The 22,302-nt window shown below is 41.9% G+C and overlaps 2 gene segments (V, D, J or C); both read left to right on the plus strand.

Annotated features, from left to right (window-relative positions):
* The first annotated feature begins 1,653 nt into the window (after window positions 1–1,653).
* On the plus strand, window positions 1,654–8,945 carry LOC132579015 (immunoglobulin lambda constant 7-like). The segment is given in 2 exon segments: window positions 1,654–1,759; window positions 8,311–8,945. Coding segments are annotated over 2 exon segments (426 nt in total).
* A 1,359-nt stretch (window positions 8,946–10,304) lies between these two features.
* On the plus strand, window positions 10,305–17,752 carry LOC132579016 (immunoglobulin lambda constant 7-like). The segment is given in 3 exon segments: window positions 10,305–10,372; window positions 12,574–12,638; window positions 17,116–17,752. Coding segments are annotated over 3 exon segments (453 nt in total).
* Window positions 17,753–22,302: the final 4,550 nt, after the last annotated feature.

Here is a 22,302-nt window from a genome sequence, read left to right on the forward strand (position 1 = left end):
GCTTTTGTGTAGCAAACGTAAACCGCTAAAACCCAGTTTACGTTTGTTCCATTCTATACCTTGTGGCTAATAGCCATTGATGGACCTCTGCTCCATATGTTTATCCACTCCCCTCTTGATGCTGGCTATGCTTCTAGCCACCACCACTTCCTGTGCCAGTGGATTCCATGTGCTAATTATTCTTTGGGTGAAGAAGTACTTTCTTTGATCTGTTCTAAATCTACTGCTCATCAATTTCATTTAGTGCCCACAAGTTCTTGCATTGTGAGAAAGGGAGAAAAATACTTCTTTCTCTACCTTTTCTACCTCATGCATTATTTTATAAACCTTTGTCATGTCACTCCTCAGTCACAGTTCCTCCAAGCTAAACAGCCCCAACCTCTTGAACCTTTCCTCATAGGGAAAATGTTCCATCTCCTTAATCATTATAGTTGCCCTATTTTGCACCTTTTCCAATTCTATAATATCCTTTTTGAGGTGTGGTGACCAGAACTGCAAACTGTATTCCAAATGAGGCTACACCATAGATTTATATAGGGGAATTATGATATTTGGCTGATTTTTTTTTTCAGTTCCATTCTTAATGATCCTCAGCATAGCATTGGCCTTTTTTAGTGCAGTCACACAGTGGGTTGATATTTCCAATGAGTTATCTACTATGATTCTAAGATCTCTCTCCTGGTCAGTTACCACCAGTTTGGAACCCATCAACATGTATTTATAGTTGGGATTTTGGGATCCATTGTGCATTGCTTTGCAATCGCCCACATTGAACCTCATTTGCCACATTGATGCCCACTCGCCCAGCCCCCACACATACCTCTGGAGCCATTTCTGAATTAAGCTGAGTAAAGTTGCCAATCATTACATTTTACACTGAATTCCATCAATGGTGGAATTCAGAGGTAACTCTCCCATGTCTAAAACCACCAACATTTTAAAACAATACACCTCATTTCCCCAAGGTAGACAAGTACAAGCAGTGAATTAGGGAAGTTCATATTTATAGTCAAAGGAATGCTCCAGTGCCTTGAGTTTATTAAAAAAAAACTATCTGAGAACAGATAGAGCTTCACTGCTTACATAATCACTTCTGAGTCTTCTTTTAAAAATAATATTCCAAATTCAATAAAGTAGATACACCACTGGTGTCAAACCAGTGGCTAGGTTTTTCAGTTCAAGTTCCAGCATTCTAAAATGGACTCCAAGCAGAGGACTGCAGTGCCCACAGGGATGTTGAACTTCCAAGAGGTTTTCTGACATGGATGGTCCTAGAAACTTCCATTTCCAAGGAGTGGAATGATAAGCAGAATGTATGTGGAGCCATAAACATTTGCATGCCAGTATTATGAGCTGGGAGAGAACTCCCTGGAAACATACACAATTCTTCTCAAGGCATGGACGGATTGTGCCAATTCCTAATAGAGCTGATTCCCTTTAAAAGATTGGATCCAGGTAACATGCAATAAGAATGTGGCTACTTAATATTCTTAGGAACAGCTAATGGGACGTTGGTCTTCCAGTCCAAGGAAACAGCCAGGCAAGTGTATCTTAAAAAAAAAAAAAAAAAACATTAACTACGGCTTCCTTGAAAATGGAAAATAATTCTTCTAATTAATTATTGTCCTGTGGATTTGTGACTTCCCATCTGGAATGGGTGTCAAAGGCTTCTCTCTGCCAGGAACTGGTAATGGGTTTTTGTACAGCCCTGTGTCACTGTGGTGGATCTTCGGAGGTGGGACCCAGCTGATTGTCACTGGTAAGTCACTGCATTTCTCCCAAATCTTTCCTTCTCGTTTGTCATTTTTTGAAAATTCAATGATTTTTTGCCTTTTTTCTCTCTCCGACTACAAGGGAACCTCAGGGTTCTGTATTTGTATCTGCATTGGTTCTTTTGTAGGAACCAAATTTTCCAGCATCACCAGACTACCAGAGTAGAAATTTTCACCCCTTTTTACCATTCTCTTCTCTCTTACTCTTCAACTTTAAAAGACCGCCAACTGGCAAGAATCAAGGTTTTTCCTGCACATTTTCTGGAGAGAGGAAAATGGGCACAAACTCTGGAAAATCCCTTTGAGGGGCTAAATTCAGACTCTGATATCAGAGAATGACAGAATACTGAAGAGTGTTCCAGAGTAGGAACTTTGAAATGTAGTAGTTCTAGTGAGCCTATATCATGTAAGAATTGCAAATTTGCCCAGTTGAACTGGTTTATTTTCTACTTCTGTTATTAGACTTTGAGCATGATTTAAATGGTAGAGTAATATAAGGGATCAATCTGCTGAAAAACTGGGCAATCCAAATCACCCAGGCTCTCAGTCCACTTAAAAATACCACTGAGAACCTGCAAATGTTTCTTAATTAACTCAGATGTATGTAAAGCTGATGCTGCCATTCTGAAGGGCACAAAATTAAAACAGAATGGAAAACTTGATTTCCTTGGAGTGATTATTCCAAGAATTATACTATAAACTTTCAGCCCACACTCTCTGCAAGGATTCTTATTAGAGTCAGAGGGGCTGGACTACAATAAATAGCTTGTGAATTGCAGTCTTAAATACTGATCCAAAGTCTAGTGACAAATTCCAAACAGGTAGTCTTTGTAGATTGTCACTGCAGAAACAAACGAAAAAAGGTCTTTTAGTCACTTAATGGCTCAATGTACTTTCAATCCACTTTCAATGTGCTTTGACAATTATTTGCAAGCAGATTTTGCTGTTTCACACGGTGCTTTCAAATACACCAAATAATGCACTTTCAATCTGCTTCCAATCCACTTTGCAAGTGGATTTTACTGTGCGAAATGGCAAAATCTGCTTGCAAACAAAAGTGGATAGAAAGTATATTACTCAACATGTGTGAAAGCACCTAGCATAATTATTAGATATATGCAGTTTTATCTGTAAGAGTAAGACAGGTGGACAGACAGACAGGACATTCTTTAGCCGCTAACAAAAATATCTGCCAATTTCTGATATATACTTATAAAAAGTTATGCCTCATTAAATTCAAGGATTTAATATGAATAAATACATCTATGTATCTGAAATGTATTTAATTTTTCATTAAAATCTGCCTCCATTCCTGAGGACTGGAAGGTAACAAATGTCACCCCCATCTTTAAAAAGGGTTCCAGAGGAGATCCGGGAAACTATAGGCCAGTCAGTCTGACTTTGATACCAGGAAAGTTGGTGGAAACCATTATTAAAGAGAGAATTAGTAGGCACACTGATGAGTTATTGAGGAAGTTATTGAGGAAGACTCAGCATGAGTTCAGTAAGGGAAGATGTTGTCTCACTAACCTGTCAGAGTACTTTGAGGGGGTGAACAAACATGTGGGCAAAGGGGACCCAATAGATGTTGTTTGCCTTGACTTCCAGAAAGCTTTTGATAAAGTTCCTCATCAAAGCCTCCTAAGTAAACTCAATAGTCATGGGATAAACGGACAAGTCCTTTTGTGGATACAAAACCAGCTAATTAATAGGAAACAGAGAGTGAGTATAAATGGGCAATTTTCAGAGTGGAGGGTGGTAAGCAGTGGGGGTACTGCAGAGCTCAGTACTGGGTCTGATGCTTTTTCTTAATTCATTTTCATTTAACTTGTTCATTAATGTTGGGAGTAAGCAGTGAAATGGCTAAGTTTGCAGATGACACTAAATTGTTCAGGGTGGTGAGAACCAGAGAGGATTGTGAGGAACTCCAAAGGGATCTATTGAGGCTGGGTGAGTGGGCGTCAACATGGCAAATGAGGTTCAATTTGGCCAATTTGGCCAAAGTAATGCACATTGGAGCCAAAAATCCTAATTATAAATACAACTTGATAGGGTGTGAACTGGCAGAGACTGACCAACAGAGAGATCTTGGGGTCATGGTTGATAACTCACTGAAAATGTCAAGACAGTGTGCAACTATAATAAAAAAGGCCAGAGCTATGCTGGGGATTATTAGGAAGGGAATTGAAAACAAATCAGCCAGTATCATAATGCCCCTGTATAAATCAATGGTGCAGCCTCATTTGGAGTACTGTGTACAGTTCTGGTCACCACACCTCAAAAAAGAGATTACAGCATTGGGAAAAGTGCAGAAAAGGGCAACTAGAATTATTAAAGGGTTGGAACATTTTCCATATGAAGAAAGGTTAAAACACCTGGGGCTCTTTAGCCTGGAGAAACATCAACGGACATGATAGAGGTTTACAAGATTATGCATGGGATAGAGAAGGTAGAGAAAGAAGTACTTTTCTCCCTTTCTCACAATACAAGAACTTGTGGGCACTCAATGAAATTGCTGAGTGGTTGGGTTAGAACAGATAAAAGCAAGTACTTCTTCACCCAAAGGGTGATTAACACATGGAATTCACTGCCACAGGAGGTGGTGATAACTACAAACATAGCTAACTTCAAGAGGAGATTGGATAAACATATGAGAAGAGGTCCATCTGTGGCTATTAGCCACAGGGTATTGATGGAACTCTCTGCCTGGAGTAGTAATGCTCTGTATTCTTGGTTCTTGGGATGGGGGGGGTACAATGGGAGGGCTTCTAGTGTCCTGACTCCACTGATGGACCTCCTGATGGCACCTGGGTTTTTTGGCCACTGTGTGACACAGAGTGTTGGATTGGATGGCCCGTTGGCCTGATCCAACAAGGCTTCTGTTATGTTCTTAAGAGGTTATATTTCTTCAAGAGGGCTCTAGTCTACTAATCCATAATGCAGTATTAGTTCTCTATTCTTTAGGAGCTATATGCAGATATTGTATTTTCCAGAGCTGCAATAACTATATCTGCCAATTATCATGTCACACAAATTGATGGATTCTTGTTTGCATTTGTCAGAATAGTTTTAAATACCTAAACAAAGTGAGCCATAACTTTTCCTACTCCACACAATTTGTCTACAGAAGGACTATGTGATCAAATTTTTGCATGAGAATATTACCCACAAACATTTTCATGGCAGCAACAGCTCTTTTTTCCTAATTAGATATTTGCCCACATAGTCGTGGGCATGGAGGGGGAATAGGGAGGGATGCAGTTGCTTGTACATGGGCACCAATAAGTTGTACAGAAAATCAGAATCCTCAGTGCAGAATGCTGAATTGAATGAATGTCATTTCAACTCAGCACTCCTTGGAAATTCTTTAGCGAAACAAAGTTTTCTTTCTCAGTGGAGTAATAAATCCATATCTTGATGTACTACTTCAGACTACAGATGGGGGAATCACGTGATGACTGTTTGTATAAAAACACCCTTGCATGTAGAAAATGGGCGTCTGAGGAAGAAAGCAGTCTTTCCCTTGACACTTTGAAAATGTATGAATGTGTTTTATTGGTGGCAGGGAGCACATCCATCATGTGATTCCTCACAGTCTGAAGTGGTACAGTCCCTTCACAAATTTAACACTGCACTGCAAACTGTGCAAATATATCAGCCTACATTGGGGTGGGAGGTAAATTTGGGTTTTGCTATGGCGGTTAATGTAGATTATAAATCGGTACGAGGTGTTTGCCAGGGGAACCTGCATTCCTGGACTGGCTAGGCAAGACTTGGGCATAGGGCCCAAAATGTTCAAATGCAGCAGAAGGCAGGACTCAAAGATTGTCCTGCTCCTGAGATTATTAGGCACACAGCTTGGATAACACTCATTGTCCAGTGGGAACTGAAAAAGAGTTAACTTGGTCTAACCCAGGCTAAGTAATATGGAAGTGATAGTTCTTCCCTCACACACACACACCATCAGGGCTGCTTCAATATCATAAGAGAGAGAGACAGACCGACAGGAAGGCAGACAGACAGACAGACATTATGCATCGTGACTCTAGTTAGCCCTTCCTGGCAACTAACCCCTATCATCTCTCTACCTATAGAGGAAATTGGTTTCAATATATCTGAATGTGTGCATCTACACACATGCTGAGTTTCTCAGTTCTCACATACCCAGAATTGAACTTTACTGGACTTGTAGGTCCCACGGGACTCAAACTTAGTTCTCACATCTATTTGTTAACTCTTGTGTTTGTATGCTAACTGCTACAGACAGATTTCACCAACTGCTTTAATTCAATCTCAGCTATACTTATCTTCCAGTTACTTATGTAGCTTCCTGGCATTTAACCTTCCCCCCCCCCCCCCCCATCCTCTCTCTACCTATATGTAATGGTTGAGGAAGTCAACAGTTGATGGATGGATATGAGATGGGATGGTTGAATGGATGGATGGATGGATGGTTGGATGGATGGATGGATGGATGGATGGATGGATGGATGGGCAGGTAGATGGTAAGTAGGTAGGTAGGGCTTAACCTGTGCCCTTAAGAAAGGCTTAAAATGCCATAATCAGCATGTGCAATTTTTTCTTGTGACAGACTCCCCAACAGAGTCACTTGCTAACTTCTGCCAATCAAACACTTGGAACGAGCAGCTCAAACTGCACTGTGATCTTTTGGTCTTGTTTGGAACAGTGCTTTGTGCTTTAGCTAGTGTAATATGACCAGTGGCAACTTCAGATTAAGTTTTACTAGCTGGATTTTAAATCACAATTATTTGTGGTTTGGTTTCAGTGCATTGTTGCATGCAATTCAGCATTCTGATAAGTCTGGATTTTTTAAAAGTGGGTTTCTAGTCCACAGGTTCAGCAAACAATACCAGGAAGGAGACTCAATGGGAGGGTTTTCGCTGATCACAAAGTGATGGGTTAACAGAATTCTGTGTTCCTTCCTTAGGGATTTTATACTGTTTTGTTCCTTTTCTCTGCCCCCTCCCATCTCATATCCTCCCTCTACATCAAGGACCCCTTGTTCATCACCTGGGGTTCTAACTTTTGATATCAAACACTTACTTCCTGATTCGTTTTGTTTATTTCAACAGCAGAACACAGATGCCAACAATGACAGGACTTTGAAGAGGGTTAAGTTTAGCTGGATTGTGCTCAAAAGATGCACTCCACAAATCAGTTGAATCAGAATGGTTGTGTTTAAGCAGATTTTAATACATCTATTGCAACCACAATCAAACTTCCAGCCGTTTAAATCCAGTCCTTTTCATTTTAATTGCAATAGTTCTGGATGTTTTACTTTTCTCAGCTTCCCAGAGCTTTTCTCAAGCAGTGGAAAGTTCAAAGCTGCATTTTCCATTAGCTGCTCTCTGTTGCTGCTCCACAGTGACTGGCATTCAGGGGTAGACTGCCTCTGAACACAGTGGTCCCATTGAACCATTGTGTCTAATAGCCACTGAGCGAACCTCTCCTCTACCAAGTTGTCCTGTCTCCTTTCAAAGCCACCTCAGAGTTAGCGGCCATCAACATATTCAGCGGCAGTGATTTCCACAACTCAACCACATGAGGTGTGAAGAAACATGGTTTGGTCTGTTCTAAGCCTGGTTCTTATCAACAGCAAGAAGCCGGATCCTGATTCTCCTGTGGAAATAGTCTTAACCTCCTTGCTGTCCTTTCTCCTCGCCTATTTAGCTGTCTTCTCTTCTGCCTCACTACCTGGTTGGTGCCAATAATTCTGACTGTAGATAGGCCGCTGAAAGTGTTGGCAGCACATTTTGGACCACAGTCTCCTTATTAAGGAGCAGAGGTGGCGTTAGGGAAACTTTGTCTCACTTTTTATTCCCCTGAAATTATGTCCTGAACCTGCTGCCAGAGCCTTTCATCTCTCTTACTGGATTACATGAGTAAGATAAACAGTTTTCTAAGTGTCTTTTCCATATGTCTGTATTCAGTGTATAACATCAAGATGTCAATCAACTCTGGGATAAAAAGAAACCCAGAATAGCCGTGTTGTCAATTTCATGTAAGCTTATTATGTTCCACAAGAAAGTCATATGAAAGTTTCATATATTTTGTCTCAGTTCTTAGAGATAACAGTACCGTATCTATTTGCAATATGTGTGATCAAAAGAAAAACCCATATATTAACTGAGTCCTAAACAATGCAATCATAAGTGTATGAATGTTGTAACATACTAAGGCCTCACTCTCAAGCACATTTGTGGAAAAAAATAGTTTCAGGTCAGCAGCTAAGAAGAGTTCTGGGAGACTCCCTGTAGTTTTGGTGGTATCAGGTTTGTGTCCAATGAAAGCTTCTACCACAATAAATATTAAAAGAGGCCCAGCCAACATCGGGGGAGGGTCATGTCCTCAATGCCCTGTCTGCAGGGCAACTGATACACTAGTGAGGGAAAGAAGATGCTGCACTAAATGGATAATTAGTTCTATTCAGCAGGGCTCTTCTTAGGTTCTTCTGCTCCATCCTCTGCCTTGGCCATAACAGACTCACACAGCTAACCCTCTCCAATCTTCCTCACAGGTCAACAACCATCCCCACCCATAGTGCACCTCTTCCCTCCATCCACAGAAGAGAAGGAGAGCAAACAAAAGGCCACCCTGGTCTGTTTGGTGAATAACTTCCATCCACCTGACATCACAGTCAACTGGGAGGCTGATGGGAGCCCTGTCTCTACAGGGGTGGAAACAACCAAGCCGATTAAGCACAACGACAAGTACATGGCCAGCAGTTACTTGACAGTGGATCCTGCGAAGTGGGAAAGTCATCAGAGTTTCTCCTGCAAGGTGACGCACAAAGGAACCAACTACGTGAAGAGTGTGAGCCATTCGCAATGTCCTTAACCCTTTCCTTCCACAGAGCTTTGCTGTGTCCAGATCTCAGCTGTGTAAGGAGGAAAACTTCAGATGGGCTGTGCAACTGGCTCTTTGTGTCCCTCCCTCACCTACCCCACTTTCCCTACTGTATTCCCCACAATTTTCACACACTTTCCCTTTCCCCTCAGCTTCATATGCATCCTTGTTAGTTTTAAAGAATAATAAAACCAGAATCATGCAATTTTGCTGTCTCTGTATAGATTTTCTTTTGTGGCAGTTTATAAAAAGATTGTTAGACGACCTCTGTCAATCAATAAAACAAGACCATGCTTGATCATGCCACTTTTGTATGCTAAAATCATTTATCCTGCATCACCACCAATCTGGAGTGGAAAGGAGGAAACTAAACTTTTAAGCAACTGTTCACATTATGGTCTCCGTACGAAAATATCATGTGGAAACTGGCTATTCCTTGGAGATCCTGATAAAACCAGACTGAATTAAAGACTGCATGATTTGCTGGGGGTTTGAAGATATTTTTTATGAGGCCTCTCTCAGCAGAAACCTTTCTGAGGAAGTGCACAATAACCAAAAAATTACCATTTCAAACAATCACATCAGTTGAAAGACAGCATCTAGCAATTTAAAAAGCCACACAGCACAGTAAATTACAATCAGAGGGCATCAAAACGAAATGAAATGCACAGGCAAATAAAAGTATCTTCATTTGGAATCTAAAAATCAGAAGGGGTGGGCAGCAGCTGAATAGGCGCAAGGTTAACATTTCGTAGACAAGGTGCCATAACCAACGGGCCCTGTCCCTAATGGTCTCCCACCTTTCTTCAGCAAGTAGGAGCACACCGTGGACTTTTCCCATTGATTATTTAAATACCCAAACAGATTTATACTGGAGCAGAAAAGCTCTTCAAGAGATTGGCTTCCAGATTTCAGGGGTCTATGGAGGAAAGTTCTTGCATTGTGCAATAGATTTGTGGCCATCGGTTTTGGCAAAAAGGTAAAGCTTTGGGGATGAATAGAAGCAGAAGAGTCCATTGCTATGTACACAATATCACACCTTTGTATTAGCATGAATTAAATGCGAACCCGCTTACCAGCTCTGTCTTCAAAAACCACTAGAATCCCTAAAAGGTATCTTTCAGAGGTACAGTCATTTATCTTATTTGTTTAATCATAACATTGACTTTTATTTCTTTTTGCCCCCTTTAATTCCAAGAAGAGCTATGATTTATTAAAAACATTTATAACAGCCCCCCCATCCCATAAGTGAATTATGTGTTGTTTGAAAAAGTAATCTCTTTCTCCTATCCTGAATCAATTTAATTGGGTATCCCTTTGTCCTGGTTTTATGAGAATGGGAGCGGCATTTCTCTGTATTTACCATCTCTGCATGAGGCATGGTCAAAACCATCCCATAGTTAATAAATCAGATTAATGAATCAGCTCTAAGAATTAATCCCACAAAGATAATTCTGTCCAAATTTGGGGCTACTGAAATAGGCAATGCAGTCATTGAATGACAAGGCCCCCAAGTTTCCTGTTAATGGGAAAAATTCCAGCCTACCTCACAGGGTTGTTGTGAGAATAAAATGGAGGAGAGAAGGCTATAAGCCCATTTGGGTTGCCATTGGAGAGGAAAGTGGGGTGTAAATAAAGAAATAACACAAGCCAGAACAGAAAACCATGTCGTGCTCTTCTCACAAGCACTGGAAGACAGCAAAGCTAACAAAGTCTACTCAGAATGCTACTCCGTATTATTTATTAAAGGCTTATTCCCAGTTAAGTGTTCTTAAGATTGCATTTGTTCCTGAAATGAGTACTGCTTCTCATAGCTGATTCCATTCCAATGTAAGGCCTAATCAGAGTCAATGAAGAAGAAACTAGAAAACAGCATTATAGTAGCTACTAGCTTGCCTATATGTCCCATGCCATATAGCAGGGGCAGCTAAACTTGTTTAACATAAGTATCACACAAAATAAACATCAGATGTTTGAGAGCCATAAGACATGAACAAATATTTAGAAGAAGAAGAAGATACTGGATTTATATCCCACCCTGCACTCCGAATCTCAAAGTCTCAGAGCAGCTCACAATCTCCTTTACCTTCCTCCCCCACAACAACACCCTGTGAGGTGGGTGGGCCTGAGAGGACTCTCACAGCAGTTGCCCTTTCAAAGACAACTCTTGTGAGAGCTCTGGCTGACCCAAGGCTATTCCAGTAGCTGCAAGCGGAGGAGTGGGGAATCAAACCCGGTTCTCCCAGACAAGAGTCGGCACACTTAACCACTACACCAAACTGGCTCTCCTCACACGTTTCTTTATTACACACATATCTTTATTAAAACTCTTAATACGTTCTTTGCACAGAAGGATAAAATGCATCTGTGTGCACTTTACAACACAACTGCCAACTTCTGGAGATTTGGGCATTGGAGCTTGGGGAGGGTGGGCTTTGGTGAAGGACCTCAAAATGCCATAGATCCCCTCCTCCTAGGCAGCTATTTTCTCCTGGGGAGTTGATCTCAGTAGTCTGGAGATCAGCTGTAAATCCTAGAGGTAACCAGGCCCCACCTAGAGGTTGGCAACACTACAAGGGGGAGTTCAGAAACACACAACTGGGGACACTTAAGATCATAAAAGCTATAAGATGTGCCCTGCAAGATCAGACCATTGGTCCATCTAGTCTGCTATCCTGTCTTACATAGTGGCCAACTAGTTGCCCTGGAGGGCCAACAAACAGGTTCCAGAGGCCAACAATACTCCTGAAGTTGCCTCTTCTCATGGGAATGCAGAGGTTTGCTGTCCCTGTACATGGAGGTTCCCGTGACTCACCATGGCTGCAGTTGCCACTGATGGACCATGTATAACCTCCACATAGAAAAGTCCAGGAACTGTATAAAGACAGTAATAGAGCAGAGAAAGCAGGATAAGCCAGCCTCTACAGAAGCCACAGAGACAACCTGTCCTGCAGAAGCATATGTCTCATAGTGATGGCAGCAAGCAAAGGAGAAGTCATAACCCATAGACACAGTGCAATCTGTTTGCTCTCAGATTTTGAAAAAGTGTATGCTGGAAGCATATATTTCAGTCTGAATTCCATGCTAGGCTAGGCAAACGTTGTCTAGAGACAATCAGTAAGTCCACTGCAAAACAGTCAAACTAATCTGTTCAGATATAACAGCATCCGATTGAGGAAGTTCACCTTTACAGTCAAAGGAATGGTCCAGTGCTTTGGGTTTAAAAGTATAAGAAACTATATGAGCAGAGAAAAGGCTTTACTGCCTGCACATTCACTTGTGTGGTTCCATGTCAGAAACATATTCTGTATCCACAAGCCAGAATGAGCCATTGGAAATAAACCTGTGGGTATGCTACACTTTTCATGCTGTGATGACCCATTTCCGACGCTACAATTTCATCCATCATGCTGCCTCCAGTTAAAAATGGATGCCCCATCCCATTGGTTGGGGTGAAACTGCCAACTCCTGGAGATTTGAGCGTGGAGCATTGGGGAAGGACTTCAGCAATGAGAGGCTGAATCTGCAAGCAGCTTTATAACATGGAACAATCTCGATGGAGTAGCACAGTCACTGGAATGCATGTGGAGCTAGTAGCCTGTCTATACGGATGCTAAAGGCCAAGACAGAGCTCCCCCAGAAAATAGGAAGGTTTTTCTGGATTCTCAGCAAAAAGGGCTTAGAAAGATCCTGCCAGTCCCTAATGGAACTGAATCAGAGTCAGGTAAGGATGTGTGCTTGACATACTTAGGAGCAGCTAACAGGACTTTCATCTTCTGGTCTCAGAAAGTAGCCAGGTAAGTATATCATTTTTAAAAATTCCATTCACTATATCTTCTTCAGAAATAGAAAAAGATTCCTTAGAGAAAATGCAACACTGCTTCCATTGACATCTCTCTTCCAATATGTAATGTGTGTTGAGAACTGGTGATAGGTTTTTGTACAGCCTCGTATCACTGTGGGTTGTCTTCGGAGGAGGGACCCAGCTGACCGTCACTGGTAAGTCACTGCATTTCTCTCGAATCATTCTTTCTCACTTGTCATTTTCTGAAAATTTTATGGTTTTTGCCTCTTTTCTCTCTCTGACTCAAAGTGGACCTCGGGGTTTCTCTCCTTGTAGCCACACTGATTCTTTCATAGGAACCAAATTTTCCAGCATCACCAGATTATCAGAGTAAAATGTTTCAACCCCTTTTTACTATTTTTCCCCCTCTTCTCCCTGACTCCTCATATTTGAAAGACAGCAAAAAAGAATCAAGGTTTTCCCATCACTTTTCTGGGGAGAAGAAAATGGGCACAAACTCTGGAAAATCTCTTTGGGGCACTAAATTCAGACTCTTACCTCAGCTTTCTTGATGGCAGAACACTGAAGAGTGTTCCAGAGGACGGACTTGAGCTGTCTAGGTGACCAACATCCCTTTACGGATTGCAAATTTGTCCAGGTGGACTAGATTATTTTCTAATTCTGTTATCAGATTTGTAAATGATTTTAATAGCAGAGTGAGATAAAAGAATCAACCTGCTTGAAAACTGAGAGATCCAAATCACCCAGGCTCTCGGTTTGCTTAAAAACACCACTGAGAGTCTGAAAATGTTTCTTGGTTGACTTAGATGTACATAAAGATGATCTTGCCATTCTGAATGATACAAAACAGAATGGGAAATTAGATTTACTTGAAGTGATTATTCTGAGAATCACACTGTAAAACTTCAACCCACCATCTCTGAAAGGAGTCCTGTTGAAGTCAGTGGGGTTCTACTGAATCAAATAGGTTGTGTGAATTTCATCTTATACACAGATAAAAAGTCTAGCAACTAATTATAACGGTGTAGACTAGCAGAAACAAACAAAAATGAAGTTCTTATGGTGACTTAACGACTAAGAGAAGGTGGTGCTCTTTAATGCACTGAACAATACACTTTCAATCCACTTTGCAAGTGGACTTTAATGTGTAAAATGGGCAAATCCATTTGCAAACTATTGCCGAAGCACATTGAAAGTGGATTGAAAGTAGATTATTCAGTAGGTGTGAAAGCACCTGGCATAAATATTAGACGCATTAAGTTTTATCCTTCATGGGAAGAGAGAAAGAATGAGAGAGAGAGATTCTCTTTACCAGTTGATAAATAAATCTGCCAATTTCTGACAAAATGGCCTATACTTACAAAGGCTTATTAAATTCAAGGATTCACTGTGAATGAAATGTACCTGAGGATACATTACACACATTTCATCGAGAGAGCTCTAGTCTGCTAATCTATTTTACAGTATTAGTTCTCTCAGTCTTTGAGGACCTACAGGCCTATGTTGTATTTCTCCGAAATGCAATAGCTGTGCCTACCAATCATGATGGATTCTTGTTTGCATTTGTTGAAATAGTTTTTTCATTGAATACATAGGCAAGCCATGATTTTTCTACTCCACAAAATCTGTCTACAAAGCAACTGTGTTAAAAAAAATTAGCATGAGAGTATTTTGCACGATAGTGTAATTGTTTAATTTTCATGACCGCAACCGCTCTTTTTAAAAATATTTCCCCACATTTCAACCCAGCAAGACAGTTTTACAGGGTAGCTGCATTGGTCTGCCATAGAGCAGGTAGATTTGAGCCCAGTAGCACCTGAGAGAACAATAAGAGTTTCAAGGGATAAATTTTCAAGCGTCTGGTTCAGGGAGCTTCACCTCTGAAAAGGTCCTACCCTCAAGCTTTTGTTGTACTTTAAGGTGTCACCAGAACTGAATCTAACATTTCAGCCCAACAATCCTTAGAGATTCTGTAGTGAAACAAAGATTGCCTTCTCAGTGGAGTAATAAATCTGTGTCTTGAGATACTACTTGAGACATCTGGTGGGTGGGGAAATCCCATGATTGACTATTTCTCCATGTAAAAATGTCCTTCCACATGAAAAACTGGCCTTAAAAGAACAAAGTCTTCCCCTTGACATTTTTGAAGCATATGAATCTTTTTGTTGGGAGCAGGGTTGTGCATCATGTGATTCCTCACTGTCAACTCTAAAGTGGTACAGTCCCGGGACATCTTTAGTGCCTCACTGTAGACTGGTTCCAGATGCCTACACTGGTGTGGGTGGAGAACTTGGTTTTTGGTATCTCCTTGCTATGACAGATTTAATGGAGGTGACTATTGGGTATAAGGCAGGGGTGGCCAACGGTAGCTCTCCAGATATTTTTTTGCCTACAACTTCCATCAGCCCCAGCCATCAGCCATGCTGGCTGGGGCTGATGGGAGTTGTAGGCAAAAAACATCTGGAGAGCTACCGTTGGCCATCCCTGATATAAGGTATTTGCTGGGGAAAACCTGTATTTCTGGACTAGCTAGGAAAGATCAAGGCATGGACCCCACAAATATTCAAGTGCAGTGGAAGACAGGACTCAAAGGTTGGTCTGCTCCAGTGATGATTAGTAATGCAGCTTTGGTTAGCACAGAGTGCTCATTGGGAACCGGAGAAAAATGAAGTTGGTCTGATCCAGGCTACATAATATGGGGCTTAAGTTAGATGACAGATAAGAACATAACATAAGAGAAGCCATGTTGGATCAGGCCAATGGCCCATCCAGTCCAACACTCTGTGTCACACAGTGGCCAATATGTGTGTGTGTGTATACACACACACATATATATATACTATGGCTAATAGCCACTGATGGACCTCTGCTCCATATTTTTATCCAATTCCCTCTTAAAACTGGCTATGCTTGTAGCCGCCGCCGCCTCCTGTGGCAGTGAATTCCACGTTAATCACCCTTTGGATGATGAAGTACTTCCTTTTTTCCATTTTAACCTGACTGCTCAGCAATTTCATTGAATGCCCACAAGTTCTTGAATTGTGAGAAAGGGAGAAAAGTACTTCTTTCTCTACTTTCTCCATCCCATGCATAATCTTGTAAACCTCTATCATGTCACCCCGCAGTCAACGTTTCTCCAAGCTAAAAAGCCCCAAGTGTTTTAACCTTTCTTCATAGGGAAAGTGTTCCAAACCTTTAATCATTCTAGTTGCCCTTTTCTGCACTTTTTCCAATGCTATAATATCCTCTTTGTGGTGCGGTGACCAGAATTGTACACAGTATTTCAAATGAGACCGCACCATCGATTTATACAGGGGCATTATGATACTGGCTGATTTGTTTTCAATTCCCTTCCTAATAATTCCCAGCATGGCATTGGCCTTTTTTATTGCAATCGCACACTGTCTTGACATTTTCAGTGAGTTATCTACCACAACCCCAAGATCTCTCTCTTGGTCAATCTCTGCCAGTTCACACCTCATCAACTTGTATTTGTAACTGGGATTCTTGGCCCCAGTGTGCATTACTTTGCATCTGGCCACCTTGAACCTCATCTGCCACTATCTATCTATCTATCTATCTATCTATCTATCTATCTATCTATCTATCTGATGATAGATAGATAGATAGATAGATAGATAGATAGATAGATAGATAGATAGATAGATAGATAGATAGATGATGGATGGATAGAACTATTTATCTATCATCTGATAGATAGATAGATAGATAGATAGATAGATAGATAGATAGATAGATAGATAGATAGTCAGACAGACAGACAGACAGACAGACAGACAGACAGTTTGGTGTAGTGGTTAAGTGTGCGGACTCTTATCTGGGAGAACCAGGGTTGATTCCCCACTCCTCCGCTTGCACCTGCTGGAATGACCTTGGGTTAGCCATAGCTGTCATAGAGATGCCCTTGAAATGGCTTTTGAGAGCTCTCTCAACCCCATCTACCTCACAGGGAGTCTGTTGGGGGGAAAGATAAAGGAGATTGTAAGCTGCTCTGAGACTCTGATTCAGAGAGAAGGACGGGGTATAAATTTACAATCTTCTTCTTATCTGCTCCATAGCAACTGGCAGTCAGAGGTACACTGTCTCTGAACATGGCAGTCCCATCGCACCATTGTGGTTAACAGCTTTTGAGGGAAACTCTCCTCCACAATGTTTCCCAGCCCCCTTTTAAAACTACCTCAGCTAGTGGCCATCAGCATATCCAGTGGCAGTGATTTCCACAACTCAGTCATGTGTTGTTTGAAAAATATGGTTTTGTTGTTCTATGTCTGGTTCTTATCAGTGCTTAGAGACAACAATATCATATCGCTTCCCAGTGTGTGCAGCTTAGAAGAAAACCCTTGTATTAAGGGAGTTCTCAACAAAGTACAGAAGGATACTGAGGTCTCCCTCTCAAGCTCTTTTGTTGAAAAAGAGATAAGTTTCAGGTCAGAAGCTGAGGTTTCTCGGAGATTCCCTTTAGCTCTTGTGATATATCATGTTTGTGTCCAATGAAAGCTTCTACCACAGGGGGAGGGCCATGAACACAGAGCGACTAACATGCCAGTGAAAGAAGATAGTGGATAAAATAAATAATTAGCCTAATTCAGCAAAGCGCTACTTTGGCTGTAACAAACTCACACAGCTAACCCTCTCCAATCTTCCTTACAGGTCAGCCAGCATCCCCTCCCATAGTGCACCTCTTCCCTCCATCCACAGAAGAGAAGGAGAGCAAAAACAAGGCCACCCTGGTCTGTTTGATGCAAGACTTCCATCCACCTGCCATCACAGTCACCTGGGAGGCTGATGGCACCATTATCTCTACCGGTGTGGAGACGACCAAGCCGATTAAGCACAACGACAAGTACATGGCCAGCAGTTACCTGACGGTGGATCCCACAAAGTGGGAAAGTCATCAGCGTTTCTCCTGCAAGGTGACGCATGAAAGGTCCGACTACGTGAAGAGTGTGAGCCATTCGCAATGTCCTTAACCCTCTCCTGCCACAGAGATTTGCTGTGTCTGAATCTCAGCTGTGTAAGGAGGAAAACATCAGATGGGCTGTGCAACTGGCTCTTTCTCCCCCCCTCCTCACCTACCCCACTTTTCCTTCTGTACTCCCCACAATTTTCACACACTTTCCCTATCCCCTCAGCTTCATAGGCATCCTTGTTAGTTGTAATTAATAATAAAACCAGAATCATGCAATTTTGCTGTCTCTGTATAGATTTTCTTTTGTGGCAGTTTTAAAAAAAGATCGTTAGATGACCTCTGTCAGTCAATAAAACAAGACAATGCTTGATCATGTCACTTTTGTATGATAAAATCATTTCTCCTGCATCAACACTAGTCTGGAGGGAAATGGGGTAAACCAATCTTTTAAGTAATGGTTCACATTATAGTTTCCTTTCTGTATGAAAATATCTTATGGGAACTGGCTATTTCTCAGAGAACCTGATAAAAATCAGATGGAATGGAAGACTTTGGAATTGAAGATATTTTTATGTGGACTTTCAGCAGAAGCGTTCTTGAGGCAGTGCACAAGGAAATTACTATTTCAAACAACCATATCAGTTGAAGAAGAAGAAGAAGATATCGGATTTATATCGTGCCCTCCACTCCGAAGAGTCTCAGAGCGGCTCACAATCTCCTTTACCTTCCTCCCCCACAACAGACACCCTGTGAGGTGGGCGGGGCTGGAGAGGGCTCTCACAGCAGCTGCCCTTTCAAGGACAACCTCTGCCAGAGCTATGGCTGACCCAAGGCCATGCTAGCAGGTGCAAGTGGAGGAGTGGGGAATCAAACCCGGTTCTCCCAGATAAGAGTCCGCACACTTAACCACTACACCAAACTGGCTCTCCAGAGAGCATCCAGCAGTTTAAAAAGAGAGCATCCAGCAGTTTAAAAAGCTACACAATCAAAGGGCAATCAAAGGGCATCAAAACAAAAGGAAATGCCCAGGCAAATAAAAGTGTCTTCATTTGGAATCTGAAAATCAAAATGAGTAGGCACCAGCTGAATAGATTCAAGGAGATAGGGCATCACCACCAAAAAGCCCCTCTCCCAAGTGGCCTCCCAACTTACTTCAGTGGTAGAGTTCTTCCACTGATGATCAAACTACTCAGCCAGGTTTATACTGCAGTAGAAAAGCTCTTCATAATATTGGCCCCCAGATTTTTTTTTCCGGGGGGGGGCATTGGAGGAAAGTTGGAGCATTGTACAATAGATTTGTGGCCATCAGGTTTTGGACAAAAAGTAAAGCTTTGGGGATGGGTAGAAGCAGAAGAGTCCATTGCTACACACCCAAGATTGCACCTTTGTATTTTGCATGAATTCAATGTGAACCTGCTTGCCGGCTTTGTCTTCAAAAACCACTACAATCCCTAAAAGGTATCTTTCAAAGCTATGCAGTCATTTATCATATTTGTTTAACTATAAAATTGACATTTATTTCTTTTTTGTTCCCTTTCCCTCCAAGGAGAGTTATGATTTATTAAATACATTTAGAACAGCCCCCCATTCCATAAGTGAATTATGTGCTGTAAGGAAAAGTAATCTTTTTCTTCTGTACTGAATCGATTTAATTTGAGTATCCCTATGTACTGGTTTTATGAGAGATGGATCCGCATTTCTCTCTATCCACCTTCTCTGCACAAGGCATGGTCAAAACTAGCTCACCGTTCACAAGTGAATAAATAAAACCACAAAAGAAAGCCATGCCGTACTTCCCTCGAAAGCAATCTAATAGAATTCCCCTAAGCAGGTCTACTCAAAATCCTACTCAGGCTTATTTAATGGAGTTTACTCCCAGGAAAGTGGGATTACATTGTCACTGCTCCTGAATTGACCACTGCTTCCTCATACCTGACTCCCTTCCAGCATAAGGCCTCAACAGAGAGGATTAATAAGAAGCTAGGAAACAGCAAGGCTTTTCTTCTAGAAAACTCCGACACCCCCTGATGCCAAGCTAGCCAGAACTGTGTTCTTGTGTGTTCCTCCTTAAAAAAAGCCCTGGGAAACAGCATTAGGTAGCTAGTCTATATGTCTCATGCCATATTGCAAAAAGGTCATATACCAATGGTGGCCAATGGTAGCTCTCCAGATGTTTTTGCCTACAACTCCCATCAGCCCCAGCCAGCATGGCTGATGGCTGGGGCTGATGGGAGTTGTAGGCAAAAAACATCTGGAGAGCTACCGTTGGCCACCCCTGTCATATACCCATTTGGCATATACCATGAGTCCATGGCCATAAGGACCTGTGTTGTTTCCTAGAAAACAGATTATACCCTCTAGTCCGAAAAGAGAAATGGGAGATGATAAGTAGGACTGTTTTGTTCCTTAGACCAGAATGTCACATTTCTCCAGACTATATAAAGGATACTTTGATCCTCCAAGAACAAATATTCCAAAGAAACTTTTAAATTTCTTTTGGACAGAAAAAAAAAATGGAACAGGAAATGTTGCCACCAAACTACTCTGCAAACATTAACTTCCACATGTCTGTGAAATAAACATGACACAATCTGGGGGAGGGATTCAAAAATAAGTCACCTAGAGCCCACAGAACTATGTGTAACCCACTCACATACACCTGGAACACTTAACTGAAATGGTCACATTACATTCAGGGCTCATGGGGTCTGGATGGAGTGGGGTTGCAACTCTGGGTTGTGAAGTTCTTAAAAATTTTATAGGGGAGCCTGCTAAGGGTGGGATTTGGGGGAGAGGACTCAGTGGGACATAATGCCATAGAGTCTACCCTCCAACACAGCCATTTTCTGATAGGGCAGTTTCTGTCAGAGCTCTCTCAGTCCCACCTACCTCACAGGGTGTCTGTTGTGGAGAGAGGAAGGGAAAGGAGATTATAAACTGCTCTGAGACTCCTTCAGGTAGTGAAGGGCAGGGTATATAGAGCCAATCTCTTCTTTTCTTCTCCTTCTGCCAGCAAACTGGTCTCCATAGTCTGGAGATGAGCTGTAATTGTAAAGAGATTTTCAGATCCCATCTGAAAGTTGGCAACCCTAGATAGGGAGCTCAACAATATGCAGCTGGGGACCCTTAAGATCATAAAAAGTTATAAGAAGTGCCTTGCAGGATCAGACTTCCAGTCCATCTGATCCAGTACCATTTCACACAGTGGCTGGCTAACATGGAGGGTAAACAAACAGGTCAAAGAGGCCAACAATTTCCCTGTCATTGCCACTTCTCACCAGTATTCAGAGCTTTGCTGTCTATTTAGGGAGGTTCCCTTGGTTCACCCTGGCTAATCACCCCAATGGACCTCTTCTCCTTGACCCTACCTAACCTCCTTCTAAAGACACTACACTTGTAGCCATCACTACATCCACTGGCAGTGAATTCCATAATTCAATCACTCCTTGACTAAAGAAATATCTCCCTTTGGCCATCCTGAATCTATTGCCCATCAACTTCAGTGGGCGCCTCGAGATTTCATATTATAGAAGAGGGATAAAAAGTTCTCTCTATCCACTTTCTCTGCTCCATTTTATAAACCTCTATAAACAGCCTCTCTCCTAATCCCCAGCATAGAGGAACAGAATTGCTAGTAGCAACATACCTGTTCCTGAATCTAAAGGGAGGCCCAGGTGGAATTTTCCACTGGAGGCCAATAGTGGCTTTTGGCTGCTCTGATTATCTTGTGAGATGTGTACAAAGAGACGCTTCTGTGCTACGCTAGGATCTGTTTGCTTCTAACACAATTTACAGAAGATGCAGAGAACAATTCAGAACATGCAAAGGAATGACCAACACCTTTGCATCTGGCTCACTCATCAATCCTTGAAATGAAAACAGTTAACTCTCTGTATGAAAGAAAAGTGGGGCAATTGCTAAGTAATGTCATTTAAGTAAAACTGCTGTAAAAGGGCCATGAAGCCTACAGCTGGAAAGTGCAGTATGGTGCAGCAATCATACAGAGGCTCCCTTCTGTGACACTGTCTTTCTTCAGCAGAGATTGTACTTTTGAGATTCAGATGATGCTAGTGTGTACATGTAGTGGAAGCTGTACTTGCCAATTTCCAGAAGGATGAAATGGCCATTATAGCATGCCTTAGCCATAGTGGGGGATAACCCAACAAAGTAATACCACAAGTCACAGCCAGCTTCTAGCTAACCTGTAGGGTTTTCAAGGCAAAAGATTAACAGATGTGGCCTGCCATTGTCTGTCTCTATGCAGCAATCCACAACTTCCTTAGTGGCCTCCCTTCTAAATACCAGCTAGGGCTGACTCTGCTTCGCTTCTAAGATCTGACAAGATCAGGCCAGCCTGGGACATCCAGGACAGGGCAACCTATCACACAGAGGTCAGCATACACAGGTCCTGGGTTGAGCCAGTAAATGAATTAGAGTTTTAGTATCCCCTGGGATCCTGGAAAAGAAAGTGTATGGTGGAAGCATATATTTCCATCTGATTTCCACACTAGGCTAGGTGAAAACTAACAGTACCTTGTCCAGAGACAATCAGTAAGACCACTACAAAACAGTCAGACTGATCAGTTCAGACCTACCAGCATATGATTGAGGAAGTTCTCCTTTACAGTCAAAGGAATGGTCCAGTGCTTTGGGTTTAAAGTATAGAAAACTATCTGAGCAGCGGCAATGCTTTACTGCCTGCACCTTCCCTTCTGCAGTTTCTTCTCAAAAACACATTCTGTATCCACTAGCCTAGATGAGCCATTGGTACAAAATCTGTGGTCATCCTACACTTCTCGTGCTATGACGATCTGCTTCCCATGCTAAGATTTCCTCCAGCATGCTGCCTGCAGCAAAAAATGGGATGTCGTGAGTAATGACAGGCTGAATCTGCAAATGGCTTTATAATCATGGATGGTCTTTGGAGC

The sequence above is a fragment of the Heteronotia binoei genome, chromosome 11 (assembly GCF_032191835.1).
Source record: "Heteronotia binoei isolate CCM8104 ecotype False Entrance Well chromosome 11, APGP_CSIRO_Hbin_v1, whole genome shotgun sequence".
Classification (NCBI taxonomy): domain Eukaryota; kingdom Metazoa; phylum Chordata; class Lepidosauria; order Squamata; family Gekkonidae; genus Heteronotia; species Heteronotia binoei.